Below are 20731 nucleotides of genomic sequence, written 5' to 3' on the forward strand. Positions count from 1 at the left end.
TCCGGTAAAGCCGGGAAATTGCTCCTTCCCTTAGCAACTCTATGATTGGTTTAGGCGCCACGCCGGTCGATTTTTGATTGGCTCGCGCAATGGAAATGGTCCCGGCCTGAGCCACTTGAGACTAATATGGCTCCATAATTGACTCTCCTAGAAGATGGCAAACACGTGGCTAGCGCAAGCGAGGAAATACGTGGGAGGACTCAGTATTGCTGACCCGTAGAGGGCGAAGGCTGTTCTCGTTGCCACAGTCGACTTTCCCATAAAGCACCGGAGCGACCAATCAACGGGCTGTCTCTATACCGCTTTTAAAGTCGGCGGGTCCTTTGTCCAATAGGAAGGAGGATACCGCCCCCAGCTTGAGGATTGATGAACAACCTCCCCAATCATTTTGTAGATCTCTGCTATGTACGCCTCGCTCGCACGCGATTGACGGTACTCCCAGCCAATAGGGAACGCCGAACTGGCGGGTGGATGATCGCTGCTTTCTGTAATGGCGGAACGTGGCGGGGACGGGGGGGACGGTGAGCGATTCAACCCGGGGGAGCTCAGGTAAGGGGCACTGCTCTTCCTCACATTTCGGGGTGCTGGAGTCTTAGGGGCTCGGCCTGACGCGCTGAGCTCCCAGACGGAGAGTGGGTCGCGGAGCCCCAGCGGCCCGGGGCCAGGACCGCATGGGGCTAGAAAAGGGGGAAGGGGAAGGTGGCTTGAATGAGAGAGCCGGACCGGGCCTGAACCGCGGGGTCCGGCGTGTACTTGGGGCGTTCCCTGTTGCTTTCAAGGGGCCCCGGCGCCCTTCGCGCTCCGCGACTCCGCGCTCCCGCCTTGGTGCTCCGCCGCACCCGCGTGCTGCCACCTCCTTGGTAGCCTTCCTCCCTTCCTCCGCCGCGGGCCCTGTTTTCCTTATCGACACCCCTCTCCCGGACCTCTCACCACATTTGGTTCAGCCTTCTCCACGCCCTCCGCGGCCCTTTGGATCTCCACGTTTGCTTTTTCCCTTTTCCCCCGCATCTCTTGCCTTTTTTAAACATCGGGTGGCTTTCATCCTTTCTCTTACCCCTTTAATCCTTATTACCCCGTTGTTGTGAATAATAACAATAGGAACAGTCGTTTGTTAGATGCGTACTATGTGTCAATAAGCCTTTTACTTAGGTTGTCTCATTTAATACAACCACTCTTTGGAGTATTTGCTGTCGTCATTTTGCAGGCCACCGACCCGAGTCACCTTCAGTTAAGTTATTTGGCTATCTTGCAGGTGAGGAAACTGAGTCACGTAGAGGTTGAGTCTGTGGAACAAGGTCATAGGTGGAGTTGTGGCTTCAGGAAGTGCCTTGAACCCAGGCAGTCAGGCTCCAGAGCCCGCGCGGTCTTGATAGTTCTACTTTTCTTATAAACGCCTTTCTCTAAAGAGTGCAGTTACTTTTCTTCCCCTAGAACCTCAATGCCTGTGGGATCTGCCATTAAAATTTGATATAGTAAAAATGTCCTGGAAAAATCCTTCAATGGTTTTTGAGGAAAAACAGTTCTCTGCTTTATGTACATTTGATAAATTTTTTTCTGGATGGGAAAAAATGTCGTTTCAGATGTTGATTTCCCATTCTGAGTTGTGCCATTGTCAGCATCTGAAAATGGAAAGAGCAGTTGAAGGATATGAGATCTAGTAATATCTTCTAGAGCTTGTTTTTTTAAAATAAAGTTGTATATGGGAATAGGTATTGTGCAGGGTTTCAGGAGAAAATGATTTCTCTTAGATTCTGAATTGATACATGCACAAAAATCACTATTTTGGCAGGAATAAAATTGTGTCCTATTTATAGATGAATCTCAAATCCTCTAAACTCCGTCTGTACACTTTATTAAGGTGTGATCAAAGTCAGGGTTTTTCAGTATTAGCCATGGAAGGTTTATTACTGATTCTGATCTTAAAAGAATGTCACTTGGCTAGTCTCAGGTACATGTTGCAAACCTGAACTGAATAGAGTTTTAAATTAAGTGTTCTGTTGCAAATATTGTATGCTTTAGCCTCTTGGATTAGAAGTTGTTTCCAGAGCATATTGTATAGACCTTGATTGTAACATTTCTTGTCGTTGAGGAGAAATTTGCTGTTCATGTGGCCTCTTTGAAGGCAGAAATTGGGACTTAAGTTTTCCGGTTTGTATCCTGAATGCCTTTTATTGTGTGTTATCACAGTGCCTGGCAAATAAAGGGTTGAGTAGACACGGTGAATAAATGAAAGTAGAAGAGTTAGAGATGGTTCACATATTGAGCCAACATATTGTATGCTGTGTTACAGTCACTGACCTAGGTCCTGGCAAAGAGAGCCCAGAATCAGTCCACAAAAAGCCCTTATCCTCAACGAACTTCCATTCCTGTTAAGATTGATCTAAATTCTAAACTGAACCAACTATGAAAGAAATTAGGAAATCGGCCTGCAAGTGTGAAGTGACTTTCACAAATCTTTAGGTAGTTGGCATGGTCTGTACTAAAACCTAGGCATCCTCACTCACAGTATACTACCTAATTTACTTGCTTTGTATGTCAGTAGGCTAGAGGATAATAACTTTACATTCCCCCTCTCCCACTAAAGTATTTGCAGTCTTGCCTCTCAAAGTGGTGGTGGTGGTGGGGGGGTTGTTGCATTTTTAGATAGTGTACTTCCAGAGAAATACATTACATTTGTATTTCCATGGTCTCATGAAAATTTTTTTTGCATTTTTATTCATGAAAGTGGGCTTTTGTTTTCCAAAAATGTTGTAAATGGTAGGAATGAAATCACCTACAATGGACAGATTATGGTTGAGGATAGATTATGGCTAGGGTAACTTTTAGAGTCAGATTTGTATAGATCCTTTGCCCAGGATGATCTATGGCAAGGTAATTTCAGTCTAAATCCCAACTGTAAAATGGGAATAAGGATACCCTGGTGTTAACACTGATTAATAATTGTAAATTTTTCTCTGTGCCCTAGTTTCCTCTTTAAAAATGGTGCCAAATTTACCTTGGGTTAAAAGATTAAGGATTAAAAGAAATATACAAATCTATTTCATGTAACCATATGACCGTGACTGGTATGTATGTATGTGTGTGTATGTGTGTATATATATATTTAAGCGCCTCCCATTCCAGGCCCAGGGTGCAGGAATATACTACTGGGTAGAGATAGACAATACACAAATAAGCAAATACGTGAGGAATTTTTTCATATTGTTTATCATAATTGAAAATTCAAATTTGGTGAGGAGCCAGAAATGGGCTGGGAGAGGCTAGGGGTGGGGAAGGAATTTGAGGTGACATTCGAGCTGAGGCTGATTAATGAGGAGTTGAACATGGGGAAGATCTGGGGAAAAGGATGCCAGGCAGAGGGAAGAGCAAGTTCAGAGACTTAAAGGGTGTAATGAAGTATTTTGATCAAAAAGAAAGCTGTAGAGAAGTCCATGAGGGCTGGGTTATATGGGGCCCAATAATAATCGTAGTATAGTAATAGTAGTAATAGTAGTAATAGCTAATATTATTACTACTATTAAAACTAACACTTGCCTGTACCATTACTACACCAGTGCTATGGCATTAGTAGTAATAATAGTTAATACTTAAATATTATATAGTGCTTCTGTGCTAGGTGCTGTTCCAAATACTTTATATTTATTAACTCATTAAATCTTCACTGCAGGTTCTGGTATGATTGTTGTGAGGATGGAGTGTATATAAAGAGCTCTGCACATATGCTACACATAACTGACAATAGGAAATGGCAATTTTAGGCTGTTGGAAATTATGTGAATTTTTGTTACCATTTTAGTGGCAGACTGCGTTTTTTTGGCTCAAACAATGGGAATTTATTGGCTCACTGTTTTGAGGCTAGAAGTCCAAAATTAGTGGCAGACTTTTGAAAGCCATCTAATCAAATTAACGAGGAGCCTTTTACAGGTAAATAAATCACTGTGCTAGGTTTTGTGAGAAATGAGAGTAGTACTATACCAAGTAGTATGCTAAGTGCTTCTCAGGGATTATCTCATTGAACAGAGATGATGAGATAGGTTTTATTTCTATTCTCCACTCATTTACATTTGAGGAAACTGAGGCTCAGAAGTTGTGTAACTAGCCAGACATCAAATGACAGAGCCCCTGATTTGACTTTTGTGATTCTAGATCCCAAACTCATAACTTCAAGCTATAACCAGGAAGTATGAAATTCCAAAGAAAGAAATGAAACAGATTTTTTACAAAGGGAGACAGAGACCAAAAAGGAATCTAAGATTAAGGTATATTATCAATTCAAAGCTGAACAATATCTTTCCTTGGTGGTTAACTTTTTTTCTCCCCCAAAGATTAAGGCATTCCTTCAGTAACAGTGGCAGTGTATCTTTTGGGGGTGCATACAATTTGAAAAAGACCCTCTGGTTATTCTGATACAATCAGTACCCTTTTTCTGCAGTCACACCCTTTTTCTGCAGTCACTGTTTTTAACTTCCACTTGCTAGAACCTATGGAGCAGAGTGTCATTTGTGCTTTTGGTCAAATACTCTTGAAGTAGTAGATCTCAATTTGTTTACAGTCCTAGTATTCTCCTAGAAGGTAAATTGGTTTTTTATTAGGATTTTTTGTGTATGTCAGCATTGAACTAGGATGTGGAAAATTTGGAGAAAGTTCAAAGGGTAATCATAAGCAGAGGGTTGAAAAATGTAGAAAAGTTGAAAGAGCCTGGTGAGAGAGTGCAAGAATGATTGTTATGATGATTAAATGACTTAATATTTGAAAAGACTTAGATCACTGCTTGGCCTGTAGTTAAGTAGTTTTAAGGATTAATGAATTTTTGAAAAAGTACTGATGGTTGGAGATTAAAATAATAAACAATATTATACCATCTGATGTGATATTACTTCTACTTAAATTCTAGAGGGAAATAAACTATTAGGGGGCATGTAGCTGGAGTGAGTAGTGGGATGGCTGCCATGCAAAGGAATGCTTTCCCTTTGGATAGATAATACTAGTGATCGCTTAAGCTCCTCCCCCCTTTTAAGAACTTTGTAATTGGAAATAATTCTAAACTTTAAAAAGTTGTAAAGATAAAGATAGTACACTTATTAATTAACATTTTACCTCTTGTTTTATCCTTTGTACATACATCTGTCGCTGAACCTTTCGAGGGTAAGTTACATATACTATGGGTCTTTACTCCTGAATAATTAAACCTATGTTTTCTAAGAATAGGTATATTTCTTAACCACAACAAAATTATCAACTTCATAAATTTACATTGATACAATACTCCTGTTGTACTAAACATATTCAAGCGTTGTCAGCTGATCTAATAATATCCTTTATAGCACTTCCTTGCTCCAGTTCAGGATCCAGTCTAGAATTAGTAGTGAGTTGTTGTGTTGCTTTAGCCTTTTTTAATCTGGAACATTTCCACAGCCTGTCTTTGTTTTTTATGACATTGACATTTCTGAATATGGCCCCTCCCTTTTTCTTTTGTGTTTGTGTTTCATCATTATTAGCTTGAGGTTTTATGTTCTTGGCCACAGTACTACATAGGTGATATTGTGTCCCTCTCATGCACCTGATGTCCATCTGTCCTTAGATGGTATTAATCTTGATCATCCAATAAAGGTGTTTCTTCCTCCCTAGAAACTAAAAAGCATTGTATAGGGGGGAGACGTTCCTAAGGCCATCCAAATATCCTCCTCATCAACCTAGATTTAGCATCCATTGTTCATTCTTACTGATCCAGTTTTTACCATGATGGCTGCAAAATGATGGCTTTCCAACTCCACTTGCTATGTTCTTATAATTTTGACAAGAAAAATTTATTCATTGCTTTCCCAAACAGGATGGCTCAACAGCAGGCCTTGAGGTTCCGAGGCCCTGCTCCCCCACCAAATGCAGTCATGCGAGGCCCACCACCTCTAATGCGACCTCCTCCACCTTTTGGTATGATGCGAGGCCCTCCTCCACCACCTCGGCCCCCCTTTGGACGTCCTCCTTTTGATCCTAATATGCCGCCAATGCCTCCTCCAGGAGGAATTCCTCCACCTATGGGCCCTCCACACCTCCAGGTAAAGAATGCAGAGGTTGTAATTTCTTTGCTGGCATCAGCATCAATATTATATATGGGTTTTGCCTTAAAAACTTGTGTTATGAAATAATTTCGGTTTACAAGAGAATGGGAGCTAAAGGGAACATCTGTATATGAATCTGTTGCTCCCAAAGCAGCAGTGGTGGTAATTAGTATAGAAATTCAGATAATTATTTAGACGGTGGTAGAAAAAATATAAAACTAGGATTGAACAGGGTAGTTCTTATTTGCTGTAATCTTTTAGAATTTTTCTATAATAATCTGTCATCTTTATGGGAAATGAAGTTAGAAATCTTAAGGTGGATGAAAGAAAATTATTTTTAATGATATATGTTGCCAATAAATATAAATATATATGCATATATTCCTGAGTAACTCTTTTCCTCAGAAATAATGCCTGTGATAGAACCTGGAAAGTGACAAAAAACACATTTTTAAGCACAATATTTATTTTTTTCCTCTCCTGAAAAAAAAAAAATAGAAGAAAAGTGTTATCTTACTACTTTAGGAAAGGATTTATTATGAGATTTCTTTAAATAGAAGCTTTCTTGGTGTTTTAATCAGAGACATGTCTCCCTTTCTAGTGTATCTAGACTCACCTATTGCCCAAAATGAGGTCACGAAGGGATCAGCTCTCAAATGACTACTTTTGGGGTGATATTCTTTTTGTTTGCGTGTGTATTTATATTTTCTTAGTTTATCCAGTCTGTGCATTTCTGAAACCAAATAAATATCCCTTCCATTAGCTTAGATAGTCAAGAATTAACTATACTAAAAATAGAGAAAGATAATGATATGCTGTATTATTTCAGTGATGTTAACTCTGTTCAAATAGAGTTGTGTTTAAGGAAGAGACAAAGGGTTTTAACACTTAATAATTTTATTGCCTTCTTGCTAATACCCCCTCTCCTTTTAGACAAATTGTTTAAAATTGTTTTAGATTTTCTTCAAGATTAGAATAATAGCTTTTTGACCTACTGACTACTATGACTTGTTACATGTAAATCTGTTCTAATATGTGCCATTAAGAGTTAAACCTACTTGCAAAATATTATAAAATGCACTGGACTAATGTAACTCTAATTGAAATATATCAAGTAGTGTAATGAGATACTTTCTAATGTTGTGATGCTTTTCTTGTTCTTGATGGGATAATTGTGTGCTTTTACCTTAAGTACAAGTGTATTCTAGCTAGTGCTGCATGAGACATATTTGGGGTGGATATTTTATAGAAAATGAATCTGTGCTGATGCTTGTAAAAAACTAAGCTGAATTAAGAAAATTGAAGTATGGGAAAGAAAACATTTTTAGGAAAATAAATTACAGTTTACATTATGAATATAGTGTTAATTCCATTATCAAAAGTAAGGTGCTTTAGAAAATTGAATTTTTGTGTTACTTATAGATTATAGAGGAAATCTTTAATCCCTGTTCAAAATCTATTTTTAAAATATCAGATCATTTTTGTGTGTTAGTATAAGTAAGGTACAGTGACTAGTCAGATTGTTTGGTTCAGGATCTTGATTGTGTCAGCAGTCATTGAAGAATCACAGTGAAGGATGTATTAGATTGGATTAAATTGATAAAGGCTCTGGGAAATTAAAAAAATTCCCACTGAAAATAACATGCATACTTTTTTTAATTGAAATATATTTGCATACCGTACAATCATCCAAAGTGTAAAACAGTTTATAGTATCGTCATATAGTTGTGCATTCATCACCACAGTAAATTTTTGAGCATTTTCATTCTCCAAAAAATGAAAATAAGAATAAAAATAAAAGTAAAAAGAACACCCAAAACATCCCATACTCCTCTTACCCCATATTCATTTACTTTTTGTCCTCGTTTTTCTACTCATTTGTCCATACACTGAGTAAAGGGAGTGTGAGCCACAAGGTTTTCACAATCACACGGTCACACCACATAAGCTGTATAGTTATACGCTCGCCTACAAGAATCAAGGATACTGGATTGCAGTTCAACAGTTTCAGATATTTCCTTCTAAATATTCTAGTAAACTAAAAACTAAAAAGGGGTATCGATAAAATGCATGAGTTACCTCCAGAATGACCTCTCAACTCCATTTGAAATCTCTCAGCCACTGAAACTATATTTTGTTCCATTTCTCTTCCCCCTTTTGGTTCAGAAGGCTTTCTCAATCACATGATGCAGGGTCCAGGCTCATCCCCTGGAGTCAGGTCCCACGTTGCCAGGGAGATTTACACCCTTGGGAGTCATGTCCCATATAGAGGGGGGAAGGAAGACAGTGAGTTTACCTGCTGAATTGGCTTAGAGAGGCCACATCTGAGCAACAAAAGAGGTTCTCTGGGGGTGACTTTTAGGAACAATTAAGAGTAGGCTTAACCTCTCCTTAACATGCATAATTTTTTCAGTATATCTTTTAAACTTATTGATGTTCCTGTGTTTGAGCTACATTATTATCATAAAAATAGATGGCTAATATTTTTCTAGCTAATTTTTTTCTTTTAAGAAAAGAGAACAAGGGATTAGGTATACCCACGTTTTCTTTTTTTGTTATTGATATGTTTTCTTGTAAAATAATGCTTCTCTTACTGATGTATAAAAAGTTCACTAACTTTTTATGTTTGACTACAGTACTGTCAGACACTTCCAATGGCAACACAATTCAGTTCTTACTGTAACTACCCAGAGTTAGGCCAGACTCCACAGGTCAAGAGAAGTCCTCTACAAAATTGCCATCCAGACATCAGTCGCAAGGTTGGGGACCCAGGACACTCATACTGACCAACTGGCTACAAATTCTCATTACCCCCTGAGATTCCGTAATTCGCTAGAAAGATTCACAGAACTCACTGAAAGCATTGTACTTATGATTATAGTTTTATTATAGTAAAAGGATAAGAAGCCAACCACAAGACACATAGGGTGAGGTCTGAAAGAGTCTCACGACACAGGCTTCAGTGTCATCTGTACATGAAATCAGAATGCATCACTCTCCCTCATGATGTGTCATATCAATTTTGGAAATTCACCTGAGTTTGAGTGCTCAGAGTTCATTTGGGGTTTCATTATGTAGGCATGATTATTGGAATCATTGCTTACTCACATGGTTGAATTCTCTCTCCAGCCTCTCTGCCTTTCCTGGATGTCTGGGAGGTCTGGCTATTAGGCCATGGCTCCAAATCCCAACCCCTTACACATGATGGGCTTTTCTGGTGTGGCCAGCCCCTACCCAAAGACTAGAGATGTACCTGGCCTCACTCTGGCATCTTGTTAGCATATAAAATATTTGGTGTGTTCCTGTACCTACCATGAATAACAAAGGCTTCTCTATTGGGAAATTCCAAGGATGTATGTTAACCTTCCTAGGAACCAGCTCAAAGGCCAGACCTCTTTTTGGAGGCTGAATTTCTTACCGTGCAGGTTGGTACCTTTTGTTGGTGAGCTGTGGAGACATTGGTGTACCTAGTGTTAATGTCGTTTCCTTTGACCAAGGCTTTCAAAACGATTTTGTTACTATGATTTGTAAGATGGTAAAGATCAAGTTCTGTCTGTTACACTAAACTTTTTTTATTGGACTAAAATAAAATATGCCTTAATGTTTTTAAACATTGGTTAATTAAGTCCTCAAAAGGATATAAAAATCAGTCTTTTCTTTTAAAAGTAATGTAGAGCCCAGTGCATGAAAAATGCAGATAAAGCATAAAGAAGAAATCAAAACTCACTCATAATGCTATAACCCAGAAATGGATACTGTTAGTATTTTGATGTTTTCTTTCCAGTTGGTTTAATAATTATTTTTGTTACAGAAAAATGTTTGCTTACACAACCTAGATGAATGTATTTGTATAGACTATAAAACTATAGTTTCTCTTATGGTGCCTTACTTTTGCATAGAATTCAGTAAAATTTTGAGGGGAAAAAGATAAATACAAGTGACCATTACCTGTTCTTATTAACAGAGACCTCCTTTCATGCCTCCACCCATGGGAACCATGCCGCCTCCTCCGGGTATGATGTTTCCACCAGGAATGCCTCCAGTGACTGCTCCTGGTACTCCAGCATTGCCTCCTACTGAGGAGATATGGGTTGAAAATAAAACTCCTGATGGGAAGGTAAATTATAAAATATATTTTAAGTTGCTGTCTTTGGTGACAGAAGAATAAACTCAGGGTGCTGGCAAATTGAGATAAATGAATGACAGCATCCTTGCCAATTAAGAATGAGCCTGTAGCAAGGTGTTAATAGGATGATACATGGGAATCCTGTATTTTATGCATGATTGTTTTGTAAATCCATGAACTTCTCTAACTAAAAAAAAAAAAAGAAGAAGAAATAAAAATGAGCCTGTGGCAAGCAAGGGATAGGGTAGGACTCCAGGAAAAGCTGACTGGATTATTGGCCATACAGATGCCTGGAGTGTAACATACATTTACCTGTGATTCTGGAGGTATGTATTTTAAATATGTGTTGGGGTCTCTAAGGAGGACTCACGGGAGTCAGCATATAGTCAGTCATACTCACGGCTAAGAATCACTACAGTAAAAGGATACAAAGCAGAATTAGCAAAGGAAAAAAGAATATCAGGTGAAGTCGGGAGGAAACCAGGCACAAGTTTCCAAGAGCTCTCTCTGAGTGGATTCACACAGGATGTGCTTAATTCCTCCAGCATGGAGTTGTGGCAATATATGTGAAATGTTCAACAGGGAAGCTCTCCTGAGCCTAGGGGTTGAGGTTTTCATTGGGGTCAGTCACATAGGAACCCACTGCCTAGCAAATACCAAAATTCCAGGCTCCCCAAAGGAAAGCAGGTGTTCAGCATAAATCACATTGTTTGCACAAACAATTTAGGCATAATGAGTCATTCTTATCAGTTAGGAAATGGTGGTAAGTGTCCCAAAATCCAACTTCCCAGATAACAGCCAACGACCAACTTTGCAAGTAGGTCTTTCTAAGGATAGCATTCTCAAGCCTGTTACGTTAAATCTTTTCTGCACAAAATGTAACATTGGTTTCCCTTCTTTTGTGTGTTAAAAGTATGTATTCATTATAGGAAATTCGGAAAAGAAGGGAAAATTTACCAGTAGTCACATAATGTATGAATAGCCGATTTTGATACATTGTCTCTTTTTTAGTTTTTTTTAAATATCTTTTCAGACAAAATGTAGTTGTCTTACTGTTTTTATTAATAGACGGATTCTGTAATATCAATGACTTTGCTTCCTCTGTAGGTTTATTATTATAATGCTCGGACCCGTGAGTCTGCATGGACCAAGCCAGATGGAGTTAAGGTTATTCAGCAGTCAGAACTGACACCAATGCTTGCAGCCCAGGCACAGGTTCAGGCCCAGGCACAGGCCCAAGCCCAGGCACAAGCTCAGGCTCAGGCACAAGCTCAAGCACAGGCCCAGGCCCAAGCCCAGGCTCAGGCTCAGGCACAAGCTCAGGCCCAGGCCCAGGCCCAAGTGCAAGTACAAGCACAAGCAGTAGGACCTTCCACCCCTACGACCAGTAGCTCAGCACCTGCAGTATCCACTTCAACATCATCATCCACCCCATCCTCTACCACTTCTACCACAACGACCGCCACTTCGGTTTCGCAGACAGTATCAAGTGAGTACCAGCCAGCTTGTGTTTTACTTAGGGGCTAGAGAAATGAACAAGTAGGGACTGAATTCCACAATGATTTCTTGTGTTTTTGGTGTTATCCTTGGTGTTACTTAAAATACACTTTTGACGTTTAAGACTTTCAAGTTAGAGAAGAACAGAAATTTACATTGGTAGAGGAAAGTATTTTCCTAGTTGCAGTTCATGAAACTAAACTGGGGCAGTGCAGAGTTAGCTGTTAGCATTGGGCTACAGTAATGCTTGAGTGCTGTGGGATTTGCAAAATAAGGATAAGAGTCGACGCCTACCTTAAAGAGCTTCCAGTTTTACTAATTGAGAAGGCAGGAATTATGCATGTGAAACAATTAGAGGATATTGTGCAGAATTATACAGTGAAAAGAAACGATATTCAAGAATTCAAGAAAGGGAGATATGAGGAGGGGTGGACTGCATGGGAATTGAGATTAATTATGAAGGTTGTAGAATAGGAGTTAAGTAAGCCAGCAAGTGAGGAGAGGCCTTTTTTGGTAGAGGGAACAGCATGCAAATAGGTCAAATGAGGAAAAATATAGTTTATGGAATTGTTAGGACCCTCTTCTGAGGCAAGAAGGTTTATATTGGTTAACAGATTGAATAACAGTGAGACTAGAACCAGGCAAATTGGTAAAGCAGGCAGTAAGGAGCCTGTATAAATGTAGTATTCTGAAAGATTATTTCTGCTGCTGGTTTTGTGGGTCGTGCTGAAAGCAAGGAGACTTTCTGGGAACTTTTTGGTCTTGTTTAGGGTTGAGTAAGACCTAGAGTGGTATGCAAGCAGATGGAATGGGAAGTTAAGAAAGAAGCAGACAGAAAGGCAAGAGAATTTTCAAGTACAAAGTCATAGAAGGCAAAAGGTTGGATGAGAGTCAGCTAACAGATTTCAAGGTTAAAGAGAGAACAGCCTATTAATTTGCTCAAAAGATTGCCATTAATATCTATTCTACTTTTTTGCTTGTTTCTTTTTTTGTGTATGTTGTCACTAATTCTACAGGCTGAGACTGAGCCCAAAAATATTTAAATAATGATTTCATTGACTTATTTGTTATGATACTGGTCTTAAGATAGTTCTCTCTAGAGGGTGATTATCCTTTGGATTATTTTACTACCTGGATAATAGAGATAAGAATAAGATTAAAAAGGTGTGAGTGTGGTTTTTTGTTTTTTTTTTGTTTGTTTGTTTGTTTCTTTGTTTTGATAGCTTCAGGGAGCTGGAGAATTTTTATTTGTCTATAAATGTTATTTTACTGTGAGAAATAAATGTGTAGAGAAATTTAATCATAGACTCAAATTTGAATTCATTTTATTTATATAAGAAATAACTGAAGAAGTAAGGTCTCTGTAATATGAAGAGTTTTTTTTTAAAGACTCCGTATTTTTAGACAGATTTGGGAAAATGTACTAAATAGGAAAATGCAAATAATGTTTTATAGTTTGTTTTTCTTTTGTAGTTAAGGCAAATTTTGATATAGAAGTGATGCTAGCTAAGTGGTTGAGGGTCTCTGCCCTTTTATAGGCTTAGTGCTTCTGAAACCTGTGTGGCAAGGCAGAAAATTGCCAGTTTTCATGGAGTACCTGTGGCAGTAATAGAAGGGGTTTAATAAAAGCAACATGGTTCTCATGGAGGCTGTGCCTTGTTTATGTTTTGTTTACTTCCTTCTTAGGAAGGAGAAGTAGTGGTACTTCATTTTTAAAGAATGGTGGGTAGCCAAATACTTTATCCATTTCTATATCAAAATTGTGTGGATAAGCCCACAGCTAGCTGTCTTTGTCAACTGTATCCTATTCAGAAATCCTGGTTCCTACTTGCACTGTCCTCCAGTGATTGAAAGGGCCTTGTTCTAAGAACAAAGTAATAAAATCATGTTCATGGTCTTTTTACTGCTTTTAAACATCAGTTTTGATGTTGTCTTTCTGAGTCTTTCTGAAGTCCATTTTTATTTTACTTGATTCAGTATTATGAATTGTCATACTAGTCTTAATATTTTTCCACCTGTTACATAGTCATTGTCTTTCTTAGTTAACGTCTGTGGATGGATTAGTAGTATCTTTTGAGACTTGGTGCTTTACTAAAAATTTTAGCAAGTAGAGTTAGTAGGAATTTACCCACTAAATTCCACTATCATTTTCCCAGTTTCCCATTTAATTCTGTTATGACTCATGGCCATTAATCAAATTCTGAAAATTCTGAGCTGGCAAGTAGGAGGAAGGAATTGAATGAATACCTTTTGCCATCTCCATTGGTGCTTCAATCCACCTGAAATTTGATGCCTTTGTAACTCATTTTCTTGACAACAGTACTTTGGATCATAATTTAGTAATTATATCTTGTATTTTAAAAAAATGTAATTCTGTGAACTACAGTATAGATCTGTGGGTAAATGGGACAAAAATGAAGAATATTTATATTTTAATCCCAGTTGAGCATTAACTCATTTTATGCTTTGCAAGTTTGTGAAAATGTTGATGAAATCCTGCTTCTCAGGGAAGTTTGGAAGAATAAGTAGATGTATTTCCAGCCATTATAGTAGATTACGAGTGCTAAATGATATATGTATGGGACTGGGTAAATGTTGCATGTGATTTGTATTTTTCACACTGTTATAAAATTATATTAATATGATACTGTACCCTAAGGCTAGGTCTTTGCTAGACCAACAATTCATTCCTGGGCCCCTGAAGATACTTGTTTGGCCCTGCTGTCTATTTAGCCAAGGTGAGTCCCTTATTAACAAGTATGAAATTGCTCACATCTTTCCAGCCTATGTGAGTTTTTCCTTATTAACAGCTGGAAAAAAAAAGTCCAGATACTGACAGATGTTGTCATCAGTTTGGATTATTGGGTGGTTTGTATTAAATAGTGTGCTTTCCCTTAGATTTAAATTGTCATAAGTTTTGGAAAGCACTGGTTTTTGTTTTGTTTTGTTTTGTTTTTCATTAAATTTGATGAATTCATCCTAGTCCAATACAGGTAGACTTCAGCACTTTCTTTTCTTTACATCAAGAAAAAGATGAATTATCAAATTGAATTCTGTGTTGGAACAAGATGGGTTATGAATAAATAATAAAAATGTTTTATAGTAATATTAGAGAACTGAAACTTTTAAAAAGTAGAATACTTTTTTTTTGGTCACAGTTTGATTTAAAATGTGATTACTAGGGATGAAACATTTTATTTTTGACATTCAGAAATGTATTAGGACCCAAATTATTCTGAATTTCACATTCTCCTTGTCTCTCTCGGGAAACCTGAGGGTTTTTTTTTTTTTTTTTTTTTTTTAAACTTTGTATTTTGAAATAGAGAAACCTGAGTTGTTTTTTTATTTACTCCATTTACATCCAGTTGGTCGTTAGTTATTGCAGTGTTTTTTTCTCTGTATCTCCTTATTTGGACAATTCTTGTGGTATTATAAATGTTTTTTCTATTTCTTCTTTTTTTCCCTATGCACTTGCCAGGTTAATTCATGATGAATACTGACTACTTCCATATAGAAACCTTCAGCCTGCCCCCCCCCCCCTTTTTTTTACATTCATGGAATCATACAAATAGCACATGAATGCATTCTTATAGAAAATTCAAACTCTAATGAAACATATAAACTAAAAAGTGAAAGCCATACCCAGAGGTAACTGCTGTTAATAATTTTGGTGTGTATTCTTTTAGATAATTTTCTCTGCATTTATATAAGTTCTCCCCTTTTCCTACCCAGTAGAGTGCAGGCTCCTTAGCCTTATGTCAAAGCCTGCTACTCAGCCTCTGGCCTACCTTTCCAGCCATGAGTCACTGGTTGTGTTGGTATCCAGTGTTTTACTATTTGCTAGCTTGCCTTCTGTTTCTTAAACAATTCATTGGTGTCCTCTTTTCTTTGTCTTTACTTGCACTTTTCCCACCACTCACTTGTTTTCCCCTTCCACTCCCTCATTTTCATGTTGAAATCCTAATCTTTCAAGGCCCATCATCTCAGTATAAATTGTTGTCATCTTTGCACCCCATAGTTGGAAATGGTCTTTAGGTCTTGATTTATACTCCTATATATTTATTCCATTTCACTTTTTATTTGTTATTTTTATGTATTTCATTTAACTGACTATTTTTAAGCTTCTTGAAGACAGAGACTGTGCAGTGCATGGAATGGGCCTTAAATACTTACTGAATGGATGAATGAATGAATGCATGAGTGAATATAGTAACATGGTTTATAAAGGAATGATACATGTTTTTGTTTTATCTTTTATCAGCACCCACAACACAAGATCAGACCCCAAGTTCTGCTGTTTCAGTTGCCACACCTACAGTTAGTGTTTCAACTCCTGCTCCTACAGCCACACCTGTGCAAACCGTTCCCCAGCCGCACCCCCAGACGCTACCTCCTGCTGTTCCTCATTCAGTACCTCAACCAGCAGCAGCAATACCTGCTTTTCCTCCAGTAATGGTACCTCCGTTTCGTGTTCCCCTTCCTGGCATGCCAATTCCACTTCCAGGTAAACCAACAGTTTATTATAATCTTCCCAGCTGTTTTCCATATTGTCAGTTTGTTCTCATGTGTCTGTTGCATTTGAAATTTGCCTTGAATCTCACTTGTTTGAAATATTTTTGAAAGATTCATGGCTAACTGCAATATTTTCTCTTAAGTTTTGGTAAATGTCCTTTTTTGTTGTTGTTGTTTACATGTCTTAAAATTAGAGCCACATTTAAAACTACACTTATTTTGGATAATGGCCTTAATGAATTTGAAGTAATTATCTTCTTGTGTAAATATGTTCTAAATGCAATATTTTTATGGGATTGAGTTCATGGAGTGAGAAATCTCAAGTCGTAATAGCTAACACAAGTTGATTGATTTATATACTGTGCACTGTTCTAAACACTTTGTGTGTACTAACTCATTTAATTTTCACAAACATCTTATGAGGTAGGTACACAGACAGGTGTAAGTTAATTGCCCAAGGTCACATAATGTTGGTGCATGTATTTGAACCTAGGCTTTCTAGATGCACATACCATGTTCTTAATAACTGTTACAGTGGGAAGAATATGTGAGTCTATGAACTATAGAAAAAGTTCATATAAAACAGGAACCAGAAGGTTCCTTTGTAATGGTCATGTGAAGGGAAGTCTTAACATGTACCGTTTAAAAGTAAGTACTTAATTACAGTGAATTCATTTGTTTATTGTCTTAGGGGAAATCATTAAGACTAGAGAAAGAACTAAAAGATTGCAGAGTAGAATTATTCCTTTATTAAACAGCCACAGTGTTGAGCTTCCTAATTTGAATGCATTTGCTGCTGTCAAACACATTTACTTTGAATGGTTTTTATCACTGTAGAGATCTTTGATACATGGTCTGTTCTTCTGTGTTACAGATGAAAATATTGATAGAGTAGTCAAGGTCACAGGGCTAGTTTCTAGCAAAAATGAATAGGGCCTAGAGCTCCTGTCTCCCATTTCACATTTCTTCCACTGTTTATTATTGCCACTTAGTTATACCAGTTTCTATTAAGGACAGGGTTGTAATACAGCTATTTCTTAGATTTGCATACATGTTAATTAAGCTTCACTACTGCCCTAATTGTCTTTTTTCTTCTTACCATTTAAAAAAGGACACCTTCAAATATTGTACATTGGGAAGAAGGAAACCCAAAATTTCAAGAATTAGTGTGGTTTTTTTTGGTAGAAAAGCCTTTTACACATTGTTGATGTAGTATTAGATAATTAAAGCTCAATAAGTGTTGTTTAAGAAACTCAGTCATTTAAAAGTAAGGAAAAAAAACAAAAATGCTTTTAAAAAACAAAAATGCTTTCTCTACTAGGGGTTATCCCTTTTCTAAATTAAATTTGATATAAGCAGTTGGATGCTTTCCACTTTTCATATAATTTTTTGAGGTAAATGGAGCAATTAAACAGAGAATAGCTTGACATTTGATGAAACCTCTTGTTCCAATGTTGGTCTGCCTTAGGGTCAAGGACAGTGTTAAGAGCAGAATCTCACGGAACTGGGGTTGTTAATTCTATAGAGAAGACAGGTAGCCTGATAACATTGTTCAATGTTCATCTGAAAGGACTTTGGTTTTGCTTTAGTTTCTTGCCAGGTCCAGTGGGTGAAAGGTAGAGCAGCAGAATTCTTTTCTATAGAAAGTAGAACTTTGTCAGAGCAGATGGTGGTGACCGTTTTGGCCACCAAGGAGTGGTACCTGTGAAGTGTTTGGCAGTAAAAGGCATTCAGTAAATGGCAGACACTAATGACATTTTGTAGTTGCTAGAGAACTTCAATTAGATAATTGATAAAATTTTATCCAAGAGACCGAGATACTTGGGAGAAGAAGACAGTGATGACATAGAAACATCTTTGATATTAATATTTGCATATATATTAGGGCATCTTTGATATTAATATTCCTTTTTCTCTTCCTTTTAATTCAGTCTTCCAAGGTGCTTTAATGAAAAAGAAAGAAAAACACTTGTTTTTCTCTTCCCTGAAATCTTTGATTTCATTTACAATGAGATCCATCACTCCCCCTTTCTCTCTCTCTCTCTGTCTCTGTTTTGCCCTCTTTATTTCAGCTTGGCAGTAAGTTGGAAAGGAGGGATTTGGAGTAATATATTTTGGTGTCTTAAAGTATTATTTGAAATAGCAATGACTGACTTTAATGAGGATGACTAAGAGAGGGATAGTCAAATAAGATGATGTAACACTGGAAGAATTGGATAATACAAGAATAAGAGGTGGAAATTGGGAACGGTAAAGTTGGATTAGCATTATAGGAGCTCTACTTCTAAGACTATGAAGTCTTGGATTTTAGGAAATTTACTGTGAGTGACATTAGAATTATCCAAAATGTTGAAGTGGAATTTTCTAATTTCTTATTAGAACATACCTTGAGGACAGAGTTGGAGGAAAATTGAACAAATGTTCCTTTGAAAAAAAGATTAAAAATTTAGATATGTGGTTATTTTGTGAGTCTTCATGATACACATGTGATCACCCAGAGAAGAAACCTTGAGTTTGTCTTTTTAGCATGAAAAGAAACATATATGACCTTTTAGTATGGCTGTTTCGTTGATAATAAAATAGTAGAGTTCTCTGTTGGCGCAATTGATTTTAACAAGGGCAGTTAAACCCAAAGGTGAATAGATTTTATTTTCTTTTGTTTAATTTGGTTTTGAAAGTATTTATTGGTGATTGCTTTGGAGAACAGTCTTAGCGAATGAAGTTCATATATTCTGAGAACTGAATTTCTAGTCCTGGTTTAATATAATGGGTTCAGTGGTCCTGTGGATGGCAGTATTTATGCTAAATTACATTTAATACATATGCTGACTTTCTTAACCAAATGAATTTTCCATTGCTTTCTTTAAACTTTAGGGACAACAAAACTATATACATAACTTTATTCAGCACACTTTTTTGTGCTTTTGTTTTAGTTTCAGAATTAATAGAAAGTTTAGTTTAGCCTTATTGTACTCCATTTTAAGTAGTAGTTAAGAAATTAAAGACACTTTTCAAAAACTGGCAGTAGTTTTGTGTGTGTGTGCGTGAATATATTACATTACGTACAAACCCGGGAGTTTAGTTTTAATTTTAGTCTCTGAGTTAGAAGTTTCTTTTCTAGTCTTTTAGTGGGGAAAATAATTATTGTTATTTTTAATTTTTCTGAGTGCCAAACTATAAAGTTTAGTTTTTTTCAGCCAAAAAAAGTAAAAATTAAAAATTATTTCCCCTATCCTTTTCTTTAACCTTTAGCCTTTTCCTTTAAAAAACAAATTCACTTTCAATTTTGAATTTCCTCAGTCAAGCCTATTTTCCAGCTTTTCCTTTCATTCCATTTTTTTTAAGTCATCATTATAACATCATGAATCTTCATTTTCTAAGAGCTACATAATTTCCATTTTTGAAAACAAGTACTACTTCTTTAGCCTGCTTAAATAATAGAGGTTTCTGCAGGAATCAACCTGCATAGTCATTAAGAGATATTAAAGGAGCAGCTTTTTTTTTTTTTTTTTTTAAATGTGTTAGCCTACCTCCACAGTGTTTGAAGCCATTGGGATTCCATAGAGCAAGCTCTAAACATGGATATTTTGTCATTAGTTTAATGCTACCCTTCTGTTCTTCCTTGCCCTTCTTTTATTTAAAGTTATTTGCAGTGGAATATTTGGATCTGTCTCATATCTTATTTTCTTCCTTTCTCTTCCACTCCTTTGTCCTATTATCTTTTTCCTTTTCTACTTCTGCACAGTTGTGCGCTGTGCCTCAGCTCCTGCATGTAGTTCCAACTTAGCAGCAGCAGAGAGACAGATAAGTGTCTTGCCAGTGTCATGCTGCATCTGCCTTTCACTGGTATCTTAGCAACAGCAGCATGGATTTCATGTCCTATGGGAAAATGTCCCACATGAGAACTTGTTACATATATGTAATGAAGGGGCTTTTCTTTACCACATTTGAATTCTTGAGACTCCTTCAAATGTCATCAGAACTGGTTTGATAAAAAAGGTAATTGATGCTACGATTTAGAATTAGTATTATTGGATTTGGCACAATTTCCCAGAAAATGTTAACAAAAAGCAGGTTTACTCCATTGTTGGTCTTTTTCATTAGAAATAGCATTCTAAATTGTAGTGGTAATTTATTTCCCTGAATCCCAGTGGTAGCCGACATACAATGGCAGCTTTCCAACGTATGCTTGCTTATCCATTTTACAGGTGTAGCAATGATGCAAATAGTCAGCTGCCCGTATGTAAAGACAGTCGCTACCACCAAGACCGGTAATTTTTAAAACCATCTTAGTTTGTTTTGTCTGTAAGTTGGCATGGTAGTGAATGTTGTTGTTTATCCTTTTATTTATTTATTTATTTATTTTTGCCCAAGTAAGTGGATTTTTTTATATTTTTCTTTTAATGAGTAGTATAAATGCAGTTGTCATATTTGGCCAACACTTAATTTTCCCAATTGCCTGTAGTATTAGCTTCTTTGGTTCACAAAAGCAAATAAGGTCAGATCACTTTATATCTTAATTTGTGTAATAAGTGTA

The 20731-nt window shown here is 37.1% G+C and overlaps 1 protein-coding gene across 5 annotated transcripts in view; it reads left to right on the plus strand.

Annotated features, from left to right (window-relative positions):
- Window positions 1-455: 455 nt before the first annotated feature.
- The window catches only part of TCERG1 (transcription elongation regulator 1), a 68974-nt gene continuing 48698 nt past the window's right edge, over window positions 456-20731 (plus strand). For 2 of the 5 annotated variants that reach the window (XM_037801275.1, XM_037801276.1), the window contains exons 1-6: window positions 491-549; window positions 5831-6056; window positions 10024-10176; window positions 11293-11674; window positions 15944-16186; window positions 20403-20465. In XM_037801275.1, the coding sequence (XP_037657203.1) occupies window positions 491-549; window positions 5831-6056; window positions 10024-10176; window positions 11293-11674; window positions 15944-16186; window positions 20403-20465 (1126 nt within the window). Of the gene's footprint in view, window positions 550-5830; window positions 6057-10023; window positions 10177-11292; window positions 11675-15943; window positions 16187-20402; window positions 20466-20731 lie in introns of all 5 variants that reach the window. The other 3 variants (XM_037801278.1, XM_037801279.1, XR_005211367.1) reach the window with 2 other exon arrangements.

The sequence above is a fragment of the Choloepus didactylus genome, chromosome 13 (genome assembly GCF_015220235.1).
Source record: "Choloepus didactylus isolate mChoDid1 chromosome 13, mChoDid1.pri, whole genome shotgun sequence".
Classification (NCBI taxonomy): Eukaryota; Metazoa; Chordata; class Mammalia; order Pilosa; family Megalonychidae; genus Choloepus; species Choloepus didactylus.